The sequence below is a fragment of the Thamnophis sirtalis genome, unplaced genomic scaffold, assembly GCF_051295495.1.
Source record: "Thamnophis sirtalis isolate CommonGarterSnake01/CBP01778 unplaced genomic scaffold, rThaSir2_p1.2 scaffold_2, whole genome shotgun sequence".
NCBI classification, from domain to species: Eukaryota; Metazoa; Chordata; class Lepidosauria; order Squamata; family Natricidae; genus Thamnophis; species Thamnophis sirtalis.
The window spans coordinates 151,972,416-151,987,650 of record NW_028261382.1 but is presented as its reverse complement, the minus strand read 5'-3'; the positions used below and the strand labels follow the sequence as shown (position 1 = coordinate 151,987,650).

Here is a 15,235-nt window from a genome sequence, read left to right as displayed (position 1 = left end):
TTATAACTGGGGCACATTTTTACTTGCAATGAAGTTAATATTGTACTATATGTAAATAAAATCATAAATGGTAGTCACATGATTTTTCACTTAACTATGTCACTTTACTTAATGACTAAAGTAGAAGTAAGGTTGCAAGTCCAGTTGTGGTCATGTGAATTATTGTTCTGAGCAAGGACTACCTATACCAGCGATGGCAAACCTTTTTGGCTCATGTGCCATAAGTGGGGGGAGCGCAGGGGGGGGTCGTGCATGGGCGTGCCGCACCCATAATGCAACATGCGACACCCCTCCCAGTGTGCATGCATGCATGCGCGCATGACAGGAACTCCCCCCCCCCATTCTGGTTTGTCCGTTGGGCCATTTTTAGTCCTCTGGAGCATTCAAGGAAGCCTACGGAAGGACCCTGAAGGCTCTGGAGGGCTTAAACTGGCCCTATGAGCAAACCGGAAGTCCATTCCCAAACTTCCAGTTTGCCCATAGAGCTGTTTTTTTGTGCTCTGAAGGCTTTAGGGAAGGTCCTGAAGCCTCCGGAGGACCTCTGGGGGATAGGGGGGGCTGTTTTCGCCCTCCCCAGGCTCCTATAAAGCCTCTGGAGCCTGGGGAGGGGGAAAATGGCTTTAAAAAAGGCTGAACTCAGTTGGCCAGTGCGTGCATGCGCGCTGGCCAGTTTACAGGGCAACACCTTGCATGCCCTGACAAATGGCTCCACGTGCCACTTGTGGCACGGGTGCCATAGGTTCGCCAGTTCGCCATCCCAGACCTATACACTGTCAAAATGCTAACAGAAAAGTATCTTTAGCAGAATGGTTCCTGAACTCATCTTACAATCATCCATCAAATCTTCTCTGAGGACTGGAGAAACCTTCCTAAATAGCATTTGGGTAATGACCAAAAGTTCATAAAGGGTATGAATGAGCAGGTCTACTGGATCAGAGTGGCAAAATTAACACTAGATGGCAGAAATTAATTAGTTTCTCGGTCTCTCTGCTGTCATCGATTGATCATCCAAATTTTGACAGCCCAAATCTTGTAGTTCCACCAAGAATGAAGATGCATTAATTATTAAGGCAACACATAATTACAAATTATTTCCTTTTTAAATTACTGTTTGTCCTGCCTCCATTTAAATGATTTTTAAAAGGAAGAGACATCAAGGAAAATTTTATAGATCTGTGCCTCTATTCTGTCTCTGTCACATATTTTTATTTGATTATATTTGCACCGAATTGAAGGACAACTTTTAAGTAGTAATTCTAAAGATCTACTTCAATCTTCACTATATACTTCCACTGCACACTTTGAAAGAGATACAAATTTAAAACTGTACGTGCGTCTTTTGTGTTGGAAGTTATGATTGGAAATTAGTTCTTATTTGTCTAATATAAGAAAGGGATAGTAATGGGATGAGTTGCTATTTAATGTGCCAAGAAAAATAATGCATCCATGTTACTTTCACATCTGATGGAAGGAATGATGTAATTCATAGCTGTGTACAAGAACAAGAGGTCAAATCCTGCTTCCCCCAGTACAGTTTCTGAAAAGAAATGTAAGACTTATTGAAGTAGGGAGAAAACCTCCCAGAGTCTAGAATAAAAGAGAGATGCATGTTACTGATAAGAGGATGGAAAGAAAAGACACATGTGATGCCAGGAAAGGAAACTAAAGAAAACTGGTTTCTTTTTAAGTGATAAAAATATATAATCCTGGAGGTTAAAGTACTTCTTAACATTATTAATTTTTATCCCTATATTATTATTTTATAAGTAACCCAAGATACAAACATACATTACATTTCTTCCCCCTCCTATTTTCTCCTTAAAAACAACAGCCCTATGAGGTGGGTTAATGGAGAGTGACTGGCCCAAAGTTACCCAGATTTCCATTTTGCTTTTTTACTTAGCATGTACATTATGTTTTCTGGTTTGTATTAAATCCTTTTTATGAATTTTTGAAATATATTTTCTTCAGCAAGGGAGAAATAAGAAAATAAGTAAAAGGAACTGCACATTCTTTTGTTCCAAGGATAATGACAAAACACCATGAATCATGTTCTCTGGTCAGTAATAACAACTCTTACCAAATAAGCACAAATATGCAGAAATGTAAAGATCAAATATTATATTTAGAGATTAAATTTAAATATATATTTACCTCTCCAGCAAAGATTGCTACTACCAAACAACATTGAAAAACAGGTATATATACACCCATCCATGTGATAACACTGCACTAAATGCTATTTTGGCCTTTTGGATCGCTGATATCACACACAGCTCCATTGAAAGGCCAAATGGTAAAGCAGGTCACCATTTATAGACAAAAAAATGGTTAATAATCTAAACAGGCCAAAACTTATTTCAAACCATATTCATATCAACCTCATTCTTGTGTGGTGTTAAACGGTCTATAAACAAGCACACATCTCTATGTAAAGCTAGAAAGGTAAGCAGTACTTATATACAAAATTGTTCTGTCCCCCCTTCACAGCTCTTAACAAACAGCAAGCAGACAAACTTAAAAGGAAGTCTTTTTATCAGTTCTCGGCTCAAACTGGCTGCGAGCCCAAAAATAACATAAATAAAGTCTCTAACGAGATAACCAAATACCAAACAAAAACTCTTAAACGTAATGCACTTCTCCAAGTGTAGCCTTGAATCCGGGTTACAGGAAACACAAAGCACTTATCCAAGTGTATCTTACATAAACCACGATCAAGCAATGTTGTACGAACCAAGGAACGCACAAAGGAACGTTGACTCCTGCAACTAAGGTGTGGCAGCATCCGTCCTTTTATCTCCAAAACCCCACTAACAAGCCCCAGCTGCATCGCTAATCTTGCATTCCAAAAAGACTCACAGAAGACTGCTGCTGAGTCACAACACAAAATGCTTTGTTTTCACTGATAAGTTGATTAATAGCTGTCATCCTTTGCCAATTAATGCAAAATAACATTGACTAAACAGTTAGCAATTCTATTTATACAAAATATAGAAAAGCCTGATTTGTGACCGCAATTCTGAAAAATCTTATCAACTATCAGGATATGCTATCTCATAAAGTGACTGATAATTTAAATGCAAGGTATTTGTTAGGAACTGGGAACTGAAATAATTCAATAAATCATACTTAAGTGTTGTGGCCCGGCAGGAGCCGTTGGAGCTGCCACCAGACTCCAACAGCGAGGGATCTTATAAGTCGGCCCTGGAGGAGGGGGAGGACCCTGGACAGGGTTCCGACTCCGAGCAGGGCGAGGAGAGACTGGTTGGACACCAGGTGATGCCGGAGCCTTGGATCAGTGGGGAGGAGACAAGAGTGAGTGATCCAGAAAACACCTGTGAGTTGTTCTGGGATGCACACCATCGAAGGGCTACTCGCTGTCAAGAACAACGGCATAATTACAAGAGGTGATTACGCTCAGCTGATGCTCATTAAGATCCTCTCCTGATTATAAAAGAGACTGCTTGTGCCACGCCGTTCTGCAGAAGTCAACGTTAAGGACTAACAAGAAACAAACTTGGCAGGCTGGATTGCTGCCAGAGTTTGTTTGCATTGCTGCCAAGTTTTGTAGGACTTGCTGCCAGAGTGCTTATCTCTTTGTTTATGTGGCTTGCAGCCAACGAGCGTCTTGACTGATTAAAAGAAACCTTCTCATTTACGTTGGTTTCGGCTTTCATGCCTGGACGGAGGAAGGGGGTCAGAACACTTAAGTATCTGTAAATGTACTGTGTGAACACAGCTTGTATATAAGCTCTGATACAGATTCTTACTGACAGAAATAAATATTGAGCTGCACTTGTTTTTCTAGGCAGGGAATTTATATTTATAGAGCTGTTTTGTATATTTGTCTACAATGGGAGCGATTGGCAAAATAACCATTTTTATCTACATCTCTATTCTATATTTTCTAATATTGTTTAGTTGAAAACTGACATTATTTAATCCTTTTCTTCTGATATATTGAACATGAGTTTCCATGTACAAAATAGGCATGTATGGTACTGTGAATCCTTGCCATTAATTAATCCTATTTTAGTGGTTTGCCTAGCACTTTTGACCTGATATTCCATTTTCATGGAAAATAAATTTGCTCTCAATCTACATTTTCACATTTTGAGCAGTTTTTGTCATTTTAAGGATGATCTCCATAATAGCTGAATCATCTTTATGTGACCAAGCATCTTACTACCTTAAATGGAAGTGTTGATTAAGCAACCAAATAAGACTTTGGTTCATGTTTCATACATACAGTCTATTCAACAATATTCATTAAGCTGTCAACATATATTTGAGTTGAGTCATTTAAAATGTCCTTGGCTCCATTGTGCTTGAAGTAAATAAAATAAACTATTACATGAAATCAATATATTTTGCAGCCTAGAGAAAAGCACTGCAAAAAATCCGGGCAAAGAAGCAAGTGATAGAAATGTTTAATAAAGACAACAAATAAAATTTAAAATGTTGTATGCTCAGTTTTGAGTAAGATAACTTCTGCTATAATATAAAAAGTATATGTACTGTGTTTCCCCAAAAATAAGACCCAACCGTAAAATAAGCCCTAGCATTTTTCAGGATGCTCATAATATAAGTCCTACCCCCCAAATAAGCCCCAGTTAAGATCGTCAGCCAGACAGACACATTTAGTACCATATTTTCCCCCAAATAAGACTTAGCAGGAAAATAAGCTCTAATATGTCTTTTGGAGCAAAAATTAATGTAAGACCCAGTCTTATTTTCAGGAAAACATGGTAGATTTCTGAAATACAATTTTTTTTATATTGAGTATATTATGTGGTGAGAGTCAGTTTGTTTTAGTGATTCAAAGCACTTGATAAAAGCCAGGACACTGAGTTCTAGTCCTGCCTTACGTATGAAAGCCAACAGAGTGATTTTAGGCCAGTATCATGCTATCAGCCCTAGCAAGAAGGCAATGGTAAACCTCTTTCAAAAATGTTATTAAAATATTAGCAAGAAAATTGCATACATCTCTTTATGTAGTCATCATGCTCAAGATCAATTTGAAAGCACCAAAAAAATTACATGTGGCAAATGCCTAAATAGATATTATTTTCTTCTTTAGTGCTCACAATAATTTTTGTGAGAAATCTGCACAATGGTATTGATATTTACCTGACTGAACAGCTAACTGCTACTGCTTTTCCAAGTTTTTTCTAAATTTTAAAGAATATTTATAATTCTGGGTTGCAAAAATCTGTGAAGCTATTAGATGGCAGCAAAGAGTATTCTGTATCTCTGCTGCCATATCAAAGTCAACTGGGATTTTGCAGCTCCAGATATTTGCATTTTGTAATACATTTAAAGTTATGAAAACATAGTGACTGCATTCACCTAATATTGGCTGATTAAGCAGAGTCATTACTGGATTATTTGAACTACTCAGGAAGCCAAAGTTGCGGGTGTGGGGAACATAAAAGTCTCCAAGAAGCCAATGGCAAACTACTTGTCAATGCAACAGTCCAGCTTGACTCAATGGTGACTACTTTTACGTTAATAGTGCATGTAAAGCAATAATATGATATCTGGCACAAACTGACACAACATTGAATGTCTGGACTTAAGTAAAGAGCATTAGTGCAAAACATAAGGGAAAATTTGACATTTTGTTCTATTTCCCTTGTTGTCTAATAAAACTGCTACTTTATTTAACACTATTAATTGTATTTTTAATTTTAAAAATAATCTATAGAAAAGGCAAGGCAACTTACATATAGAAGGCTGAATTTTCTTCGGGTTCTGAAGATCAATGGCAAATTTGTGAAACTGGCTATTAAACTGTTGGGTAAAATTTTTGAGGCTAAGAATATCTTTTGAATGGGATATTACAGTTATGTTCATCTGATCAAAACAGTTCCAGAGACTGGAGATGTGTCTGTTTACTCCCTCCTTTATCTTTTGAAGGCTGCTAGAGACAGAATCTAGTTTATTGCAAGTTTTCTCAACATTTGATACTTTATCTTCCAAGTCTGAGATGCCAGATATTTTATCCTTACATTTGGTCAAGTTAAACAATTCTTCCCTATTCAGTTGATTTATCTTTTTGTTCAAGTGATTGCAACAATTATTGTTTTGGTGAATTGTTTGATTGTTCATCATTTTCTGTATTTCATCTGTTTTTCTGAGTAACTCAAGCTGTGTCTTTCCACACGTAGAATTAATACCTAAAAGTTGTTCTTTACAGCCGTTTAAATCATTCTGAAGGAGTTTTACATCTTTATCAATAGCATGCAGACCAAACCGAACTATTCTCAGATCCTTATGAAGTTTATGAATGTCACGCTGAGTGCCTTTAATTAAACTGAACTTTTCACTCAAAGAGCTATTGAAAGATTTTAAAATATCAGAATTGTCTTTTGTTTTCAAAAATAATTGATCATATTTACTGTTAGTGTTTTCTATTCCTTTCTGAAGACTTTCCAAATACTGTGATAAAGATTGGCAAACTTCTTCAGTGTGTTGTAATTTGTTCTTCATAAGATTAATCTCCAATACAATGCGCTTATTTTCAGATTCTGAGTTGTTCTGCAGTGTTGATCCTTGAGTAATATATATATCATCTGGACTGGTAACATTAGCAATATCAAGAATAGTAGAACCTAGTTTGCTTTCTATTACTTGGAACTTTTTGTCAAATAAGTCCCTTACTTCATCTGTTTTAGTAGCTATAACATTACGGAGAGTTTCCTCAATGTAAAAGCAATGTTCTTCAGCATTTTTCTCAGTAACATTAATCCTTGCTTCTATTTCCTCCCATTTTTCATCAAAGTTGTCTTCTGAATATGGAGTGGAAATATGTTTTATTTCATTATCTATCCTGGCATTTAAAATTTTATTTGCTTCTGCAATTTTCTCTATCTTTTTATCCAAAGTACTCATCTGTTCTCTAATATCGTCACTGCAACATGAATGGTTTAATGGTACTTCGATAACATTCTGTAGATTTTGAATTTGTTTTCTTAGGTCATTTTCTTTTTCTGCAACAGATTCTCTAAGTCCTAAGAAATTGGCCTCATGATCATTACAATATTGTTGAATATCTGTCAACTTATATTCACAGGAATTTTTCACATCTGCCATTTTCTTTTCAAATCCTTCCAACATATCCTGTCTCAGGGCTTCAAATTTAGCATCTATGTATTCCTGGTACAACTGACTGTTGGGCATTGTTATTGTTGGTCCTTGGGCTGCTTCTTGGAGCTGCTTTAATTGCCCTTCATAGTCATTTACTTTCCCATTCAGTTGTTCCAACCTATTAATTTTGGCTTTCAGGCCATCCTCTATTTTATCTTCTTCAGATGTTAGTCTTTCTGTTTCAGGTTTGTATGAGTCATTAGTGTTCAATGGATATTTATTCTCTGTTTTTTCCTCCGAAGTACTGTCCAATCCTGGATGATCATGAAGGTTGTTCAACCAAGATATTTCTCTCTGACTTGCATCTTCTTGCACAGTAACTTTTGGATTTTTATCCACATTGGTTATAGCAGACTGAAGTTCTAGCACAGTCTGTGTAAGCCGGAATAATTCATCCTCCAGAAACTGTATTTTTTTATCTTGTGAATCTTCTTGTTTTTGCTTTGGTCTAGAATCTGTAGAGGAAAAGTGTGGCACTCTTTTAATTATCTTTTTCAGTACTAAACAATAAAAAATGAGCACATGAAAAAAAATGACTTAGTCACATTTTTGCAGCTTGAAACATTTCATTACTAAGAAAACACATAAAGAAAGGAGTCATAGAATACATAAATACCTATCATGTAAAAAACTCAAAACCAACTAAGAGACTAATTCAAAAGGCAAAAGGGAAATTTTCTAGACCAGATGGCCAGATAAACTGACTAACAGCTTATTAATGGAGATATGGAAAAATATACGTTGAATAATGTCTTATCATAGCAAATGGAATTTTTGTAAGATGGTTATAATTATAAAAGACCCAGTAGAATTTTAGCAGACTGACTGAAATAAAAAAGGCAAAATAGTTATAGCCATTAAAAATAAGAACACTAAGATATACCATATTTTTCAGAGTATAAGACGCACCAGAGTATAAGACACACCAAGGTTTTGAAGAGGAAAATTTTTTAAAAAAGTTTTTGCACTCTGCAAACCTCCCCAAAATGGCTTGTTTTTCGCAAACACGGGCCCGATTTTCCCCCAAAAAAGGGATAAATAGTCTTTAGGGAGCTTGCAGAGTGCTCCTAAGGGGCAAGGTGCAAAATGAGCAAAAAATGGCCCGTTTTTTTGTTTTTTAAAAACAGGCATGCATAGCCTTTAGGAAGCTTATAGAGTGCTTGGAGGGGGGTAAAACTGAGCAAACAATGGACCGTTTTTTGCTCATTTCTGCCCTCCCCAGCCCCCAGGGACTCTCTAAAAGCTTCCTAGAGGCTCTGCATGGCCATTTTGGTGAAGGGGGCGGGGTTTCGGGAGGCAAAAATGCTGTGTTCTGTGTATAAGACGCACCCAGATTTTCAGCCTCCTTTTTGAGGGAAAAAGGTGCTTCTTATACTCCTGACTTTATGACTACAATTAGGATAAGCAGCTCCGTCACTAAATGCTACATTATAAAGTGAAAGATCATTGACCCTATTCAACTTACATTAGCTGTGCTAGTCATTATGTAAAGCACCTGCAGTCATTAAGTGTGACATCATGTGCTTGTGACTTGCAAATTACTGCTGGCTTGCCTGTAGGAAGCCGCAAATGACAATCAATTGACAGTGGGTATCTTGCAACTGTTATAAGTTTAAAAATTGGTCATAAAACTATTGTTCTAGCATTGCCACAAATTAAAACAGTTGCTGAATGTTGCAGTCATTAACCTGAAACTACCTATGTATAATCCCCAAAGGACATATACTTTCCATTTTTAAAATATTACTCATATTTATATAGTAAATTGATGAAAATTCTAGAGATTTTAAAAGCTGAAAATGACCTTTCACTATTGATAACTCACAACAGTTATTACTCTTTCTTTTGACTATGAATAAGATCAAAAGATGCTTTTGAATATGAGTAATGGAATGGCTTTTCTGTGGAATGGTGTAAAATATATATTAATACACATGCTCCTAAACTCTATAAGCTCTATAATCAAACTCTATAATATGAACTTTGAAAATGAATTTTTATCTTCTTCATTTAATGAAACATATATTGCAGTTATGCCAAAATCGTAAAAATTATATGCCAAGTGCTAATTATGAACCAATTTCATTGTTCGCTATAGATTTAAACACATAGCTACAAAACTTCAGGTGAATTGCCATGGGAAATAATTTTCTTACACATAAAGTAGAAATGATGTAGAAAATAACACATAAAATAATGTAGGAATAACCTACTTCTCAGAGTTAACAGGACTAAGAAATCTAGCTAGCAAAGCAAAGAACATTAAACAATAAAAGGGTGGTGTAAAATTAAGCAAAAAAGACCATGCATATGAAGAGCTAAAGAAACATTTACCCAAGCGTGGCTTCATATCATTGGGTGGAAGTTCTGCTGGGTAAGCTATTGATCTTGGCTTTTCTGCTACAGCCTCTTTGCAATCTACACCCATGTATCCAGGACAACACCTCCACTCTAATTCGGTTACCATCTTGTATGTCAAAATATATTTAGGCCTCAAACTTGTTCGATACCTGTAATGAATTAAAAGTAGCACATTGAACTATTTTATTGTTTTATCCTTTCAGCAAACCATGTAAGTAGAACAAATATAATAATTAAAATTAATTATCTTTTAGGCATACCAAGATGTATCTATCATTCCTTAATGTAGATTGATTATGGAACCAACTACTGTACCAGAGAGCTGATGGATTATCCTTTGCTGACTGTGTTCATGCAAGGCCCTTATAGCCATCTGTCAAGGATGCTTTAATCTGGATCCCTTTATTCATCAGATGTTGGACTTGATTATCTAAATCACAAGTATCAAGCTCGTGGCATCACATTGCCATCACGTGACGTTTTTCTCATTCGCGGAGCTGGGATGGGCGTGGCCTGCACATGACACATCCAGCCCACGGGCCGCCAGTTTGACAGCTCTGAACTAAATGGCTCTTCAATCTCTATAATTATTTCAGGTGAACTCTGGCCTATAACAATAATAAATCCATTCTTTCTTTCTTTGAGTGAAATGAAAATTTGAATTTTACCACAGATACAGTATGTATGAAGAACATGGGGAACATAATAAAATATTGGTTTTCTTCAGACGCAATGGTACACAGAGAAAGACACATACACAGATTCATAGATGTGCTAATTAGATTAGAGATAGTAGCAGCAGCATTCCAAAATATTTGAAGTGACTCACAATAGAAAATAGCAAATACATTGGGATGCTGATAATACATCACATATTGTGCATGAACAAGCTTACAGGGATATCTGGAAACAGCAATGTGAACCTTTCAAAGGGTATAACTACCTTGATTGTTAAAAGAGTTGCTTCATTCATGTCCCCACATGTTGCAAAGCACCTGTTTGAATTATTTGTATGGAATTAAATCACACAGTTGTTCTCAGAATACTGAATTCATAGCTGGATTATCAGACTAGCACACACTTGCACATACAGGTAGTCCTTGACTTATGACCAGAATTGAGCCCAACATTTCTGTTGCTAAGTGAAACATTTGTTAAGTGAGTTTTGCCTCTTTCTGCAACCTTTCCTGCTTCAGTTCTTAAGTGAATCACTACAGTTGTTAAGCTAGTTACACCGTTGTTAAGTGAATCTGCCATTTCCATTGACTTTGCTTGTCAGAAGGTCATAAAAAGTGATCACATGACCACCACCACCCCCAGGCATTGCAGCCATTATAAGTATGAGTCAGTTGCCACGAATCTGAATTTTGATCATGTGACCATGGGAATCCTGCAATGGTCATAACTGTGAAAAACAATCATAAGTCACTTTTTCAGTGCTGTTTAACTTTGAACGGTGACTAAACAAACTGTTGTAAGCTGAGGACTACCTGTATACTGTCTCACAAATGTTAATGTTTACATGACCTATGCATGTTATCTTCTAAAATATAATATTTAAAGTTTCCTTCAAAATCAAATGAAGCTGCAATTCCTTTTGAAAACTAAAGGATCCTACACAAATCTTTGCACCATTTTAGAAACAGCTTTGAAACGATGTGATTTCTAGTTTTGAAAGTTGCATCATTTTTTCCTGACTTTTCTATATTATTTGAAAACAGGGAAATTCTGTTTATGTACACTAAGCACAAGTCTTTAGTGCATAAAACAAAAATAAATTCCAATTATATAAAATATTATGTTATAATCATCGCTAAGACATCTGAAAAACAAATGTATTATTAATTAAATAAACAGATGGGGGCAATTATGTATAGAGTACTTTCATTCAGAAATAAATTCCAGTGTCTGATACATAAAGGACTAACTTTTAGCTGAAATGTAGAAATATGTAAACAATACTTGCGATGGTAGAAAACCTAATATCCTGACCACCCACAGCTTTCCCTGTGTTCTGTTCTTACCCACAACATATACCCACTTATTATTGCACAAGTAGTTTAGGCTCTCTTTAAAACTCTCTGAAGTAAATGGAATATGATGTTTGATTTAGAGGTTTAGAAGGATATCTCTACCATAACACTGTTTAAGCTTGCATCAAACTTCATGGGCTTCATATACATAAACCTGTTTCTATATTAAGACTTCAATATAAGGGATGAGAAAATTGAGTAAAATTTTAAATAAGGCTTTTACAAAATTAAAAAAAATGTATATTTGCAATTGCTTTAAATGATTTCTATTTTTGACATGACTATACAAGCATCTATCGAAAATTGATGTCTTAATAGTATTAGGAATTTCCTTTTAATATGCTATATCAGTTAAAGCAGATGATGGAAATTGAACTTTACATGATTAAAATGCTATGAAATCCACTGTACAACTTGCTTTAGCAGTGGAAAGTAAATATAATGTTTCCCAAACACTTATATTTTGATCCAAGTTTAAAAATAGCAGTAAAACTATGATGATTTTAAAGTCTGTCTTTTTATGTCCTTAACACACAACTACATGAAAATCACTATCCTAACAAAACAATCTCAGCTTATTTTTCTTAAGGACAATGCTTCACTCAATACTTAGTCTACCAATTTATACATAGTAAAAATAGTTACTTAATATTAGAACTACAAATTTTATTATACCACAGAAGTGAAAATTTCATTCCTAACTTATTACCCATGTTCATCATTAATTTGATGAATCATCTGCAAGATATTGAAGTCTGACCTTTCTGAATCATTTCTTGATAAAAATAGATTGTGGCATTAAAAGGTATAGAAAATTATTTGATCATGAAGAAAATCATATCTACAGTACAAGGAAAATATAATTCAGTGTTAAGCCTGGTGCCCAATGCCACTATTTTCAAACTGAAATAAAAAAGGAATGTTTTAAATATATATCTGAAAAATTATGACTGATCATATATTTTAAAAATCATATCTAGTTTCAATATGTAATTGTAAACACTCAAAAATTAGCTCTATAGCACCCACATGGGTGTTATTGTTTTTACAACTGCAGCATTTATACTGCAGTTTTAGCATATAATACCCAACCACCGCATGCGCCCTTCCCCCTGCATGTGCATGTGAGATCCCCGCATGTTCACCGTACACCCCTGTGCATGTGCGTGTGCCTCCCACATGCGCCCCATGTACCCTCCCCACATGCACCCCCCCATGCATACATGACAGAGACCCGAAAACCAGCTGGCCGGTGGGAGTGGAGCTGAGCTGGTAGATGGCTCACAGAGAGGGCTCTGTGTGCCACCTGTGGCACGCATGCCATTGGTTCACCATCACGGCTCTAAAGGGTCCTTTTGCTTTCTGAGCTTAGTTGTTTTCTTGCAGACATTTCAAAATATGTAATATCATCAGTGCTACTAAAGAGTGGGGCTTCTCTCTCAGTTTATGTTCTAGTGGCTTGCCCCATCAAAATTGGTTGGGGTGGTCTTTTGGTTAGGCTGTTTACTATTGGTTTATTTGGCAGTTTCTTAATTGGGATATATTGGTTGTTAGTCTGATGTTAATCTTGGATTTAATCTATTCTCATCTGGATACTGATTACTGGTGGAAAAGGTGCTTAGGTCTTTTTGTTCCCTCTTTGGTTCATCGATTGTCTCTCTAGATATTGTAGTCTATAGATATTGTTTATGTCTGTGTGTCTATTGATGGCTAATTTATCAGGGTGTTAGACTTCTAGACATTCCCTGCTATTTTTGTTTTGATCTAATTGTAGTCTTACCTAGAATACGAGGATTGCACAACAATGACACATGTTTTCAACCTACTTCATTGTGCTGCATCTGGGGCTATGTTTGAAACAGTGGTGGGTTTCAAATTTTTTTAGAACCTCTTCTGTAGGTGTGGCCTGCTTTGTGGGAGTGGCTTGCCAGCCATGTGACCGGGTGGGAGTGGCTTGCCAGCCATGTGACCGAGTAGAAGTGGCTTGCCAGCCATGTGACTGGGTGGGCATGGCCAACTTGTAAAATGTGGTGAAACTCACTTAACAACACTTTTGCTTAGCAACCAAAATGTTGGCTCAGAAACTCTGGCATTTGAAGCACGCAAGTCTTAAAGCTGTCAAGTTACAAGACCCTTGCACCCCCAACCCTTTAGAAAAAAATCCCAGGGGTGTTCAAATTTGACAGCTTTAAGACTTGTGAACTTCAACTCCCAGAATTCCTCATCTCGCTCTTCATCTTGATGTGCGGACGGGCAGCGGGAAGGAGCTGGAACTGGTTCTAAACGGCACTGTAGATTTGTGGAACCTCTCCTATAGAAGAGGTTAGAACTGGCAGGAACCCACCCCTGCTTTGAAAGCTTCAATTAGTCAAGGATGTAGCAGCTTAGTTGTTAGGTAGGATATGGTGGTCTGAGCATTAACACCAGTATTCCAGACCCATGTTTTGGTTTTCTATCTGTTTCTGAGTGCAATTCAAAGTTCTGGTTTTGAACTTTAAAATCCATCATTCCAAATCACACTCCCAGAGGGAATTACTTTAACACCTCTACATGGTATATAGGGCTGCCTTTGAAAAGACTGCAGCTGATTAGAATGCTGCAGTGATGTAGAGGGTAGGTGTTACATGTCTGTTCCATAAACTGCATCGATTGCCAATTGGTTGCCGATTTTTTTCTGGGCACAATTCAAGCTGACCTTTAACATGGCATGGGGTCAGGTTATTGAGGGACTGTCTCTTCCCAATTATATCTACTTATCTCACCAGGTCAGGCAGGAGGGGTATGCTGCAGGTCCTGTCCCCAGTGAAGTTCCACCTGGCAGGATCCATATAACATGCCTTTTCTGCTTTAGCCTTCATTGGCTGAAACATTATTCCCCCAACGTAAGCTTAGTGTGTGTTTTCTCAAGAGTCTGCACCTCCCTTTGTATCTCATTCCCACAAGAAAGTGGTAGGCAGTTCCACAGGTCAGCTGAAATGGAGGAGGAGGAGGCAGCTTCCTGGGCTCTCATGAAAGCCGTTAGGGGAGGGAAAACTGCATAAGCCTATATTATATGTGGAAAAAGGAAGAATGAAAGATAAATTCAGATGTCTACTAGAGAGGTAGCCATAGCTGGGGGGGGGGGCTCTGGGGATCAAAGGGCGAAATCTATTTTTCCATGGAAGGAGGGACCCCTTGGGAACATGCTGGAATGGGGAGTAGTGGTACAGTTTTCCTCATGGTACGCAGCTCCCTTGGTTCCCCCTCTCACCAGAAAGCGGCATGCGGTGTCAGGAGGAGGAAGAGACAGAAACTTCACCTGGGGCTCTCCTGTGGGTTGTGATGGGAGAGAAAATGGCAAAGCCTATATTTTATGTGAAAAAAGGAATGGCTGTTCCTCTTTTGTTATGAGGCAGGGCTGGCTAGGGGTGCCGATAATGGGAAGACTCTCTTCCTTAGTGGAGAGAGGGTGTCCTTGGGATACATTGAAATGGGGAGTAAGGGTCAGTTTTCCTCAGTCTTCTGTTCCCCCTTGACCCAGCAAAGTGGCAGGCAGTTCTACAAGTCAGTTGAGGAGAAGGCAGAGGCGGCGGCTTCACTGGGACTCTCTTGGAGGTCATGAGGGGAGGGGAAATGGTGCCTCTATTATATTGGAAAGAAGAATGACCCAATGAGCCATGTGCTTTCTAGTGTACACACACACAAACATTATT

General features: G+C 37.3%; 1 protein-coding gene across 2 annotated transcripts in view; it reads right to left on the bottom strand.

Moving 5' to 3' along the window:
• The window catches only part of EMILIN2 (elastin microfibril interfacer 2), a 35,356-nt gene that overhangs the window by 9,846 nt on the left and 10,275 nt on the right, over nt 1–15,235 (bottom strand). For both annotated transcript variants that reach the window (XM_087707214.1, XM_087707215.1), the window contains exons 3-4: nt 9,484–9,659; nt 5,727–7,604 (exon numbers count right to left, since the gene is read on the bottom strand). In XM_087707214.1, coding sequence (XP_087563340.1) covers nt 5,727–7,604; nt 9,484–9,659 — 2,054 coding nt within the window. The remainder of the gene's footprint in view (nt 1–5,726; nt 7,605–9,483; nt 9,660–15,235) is intronic.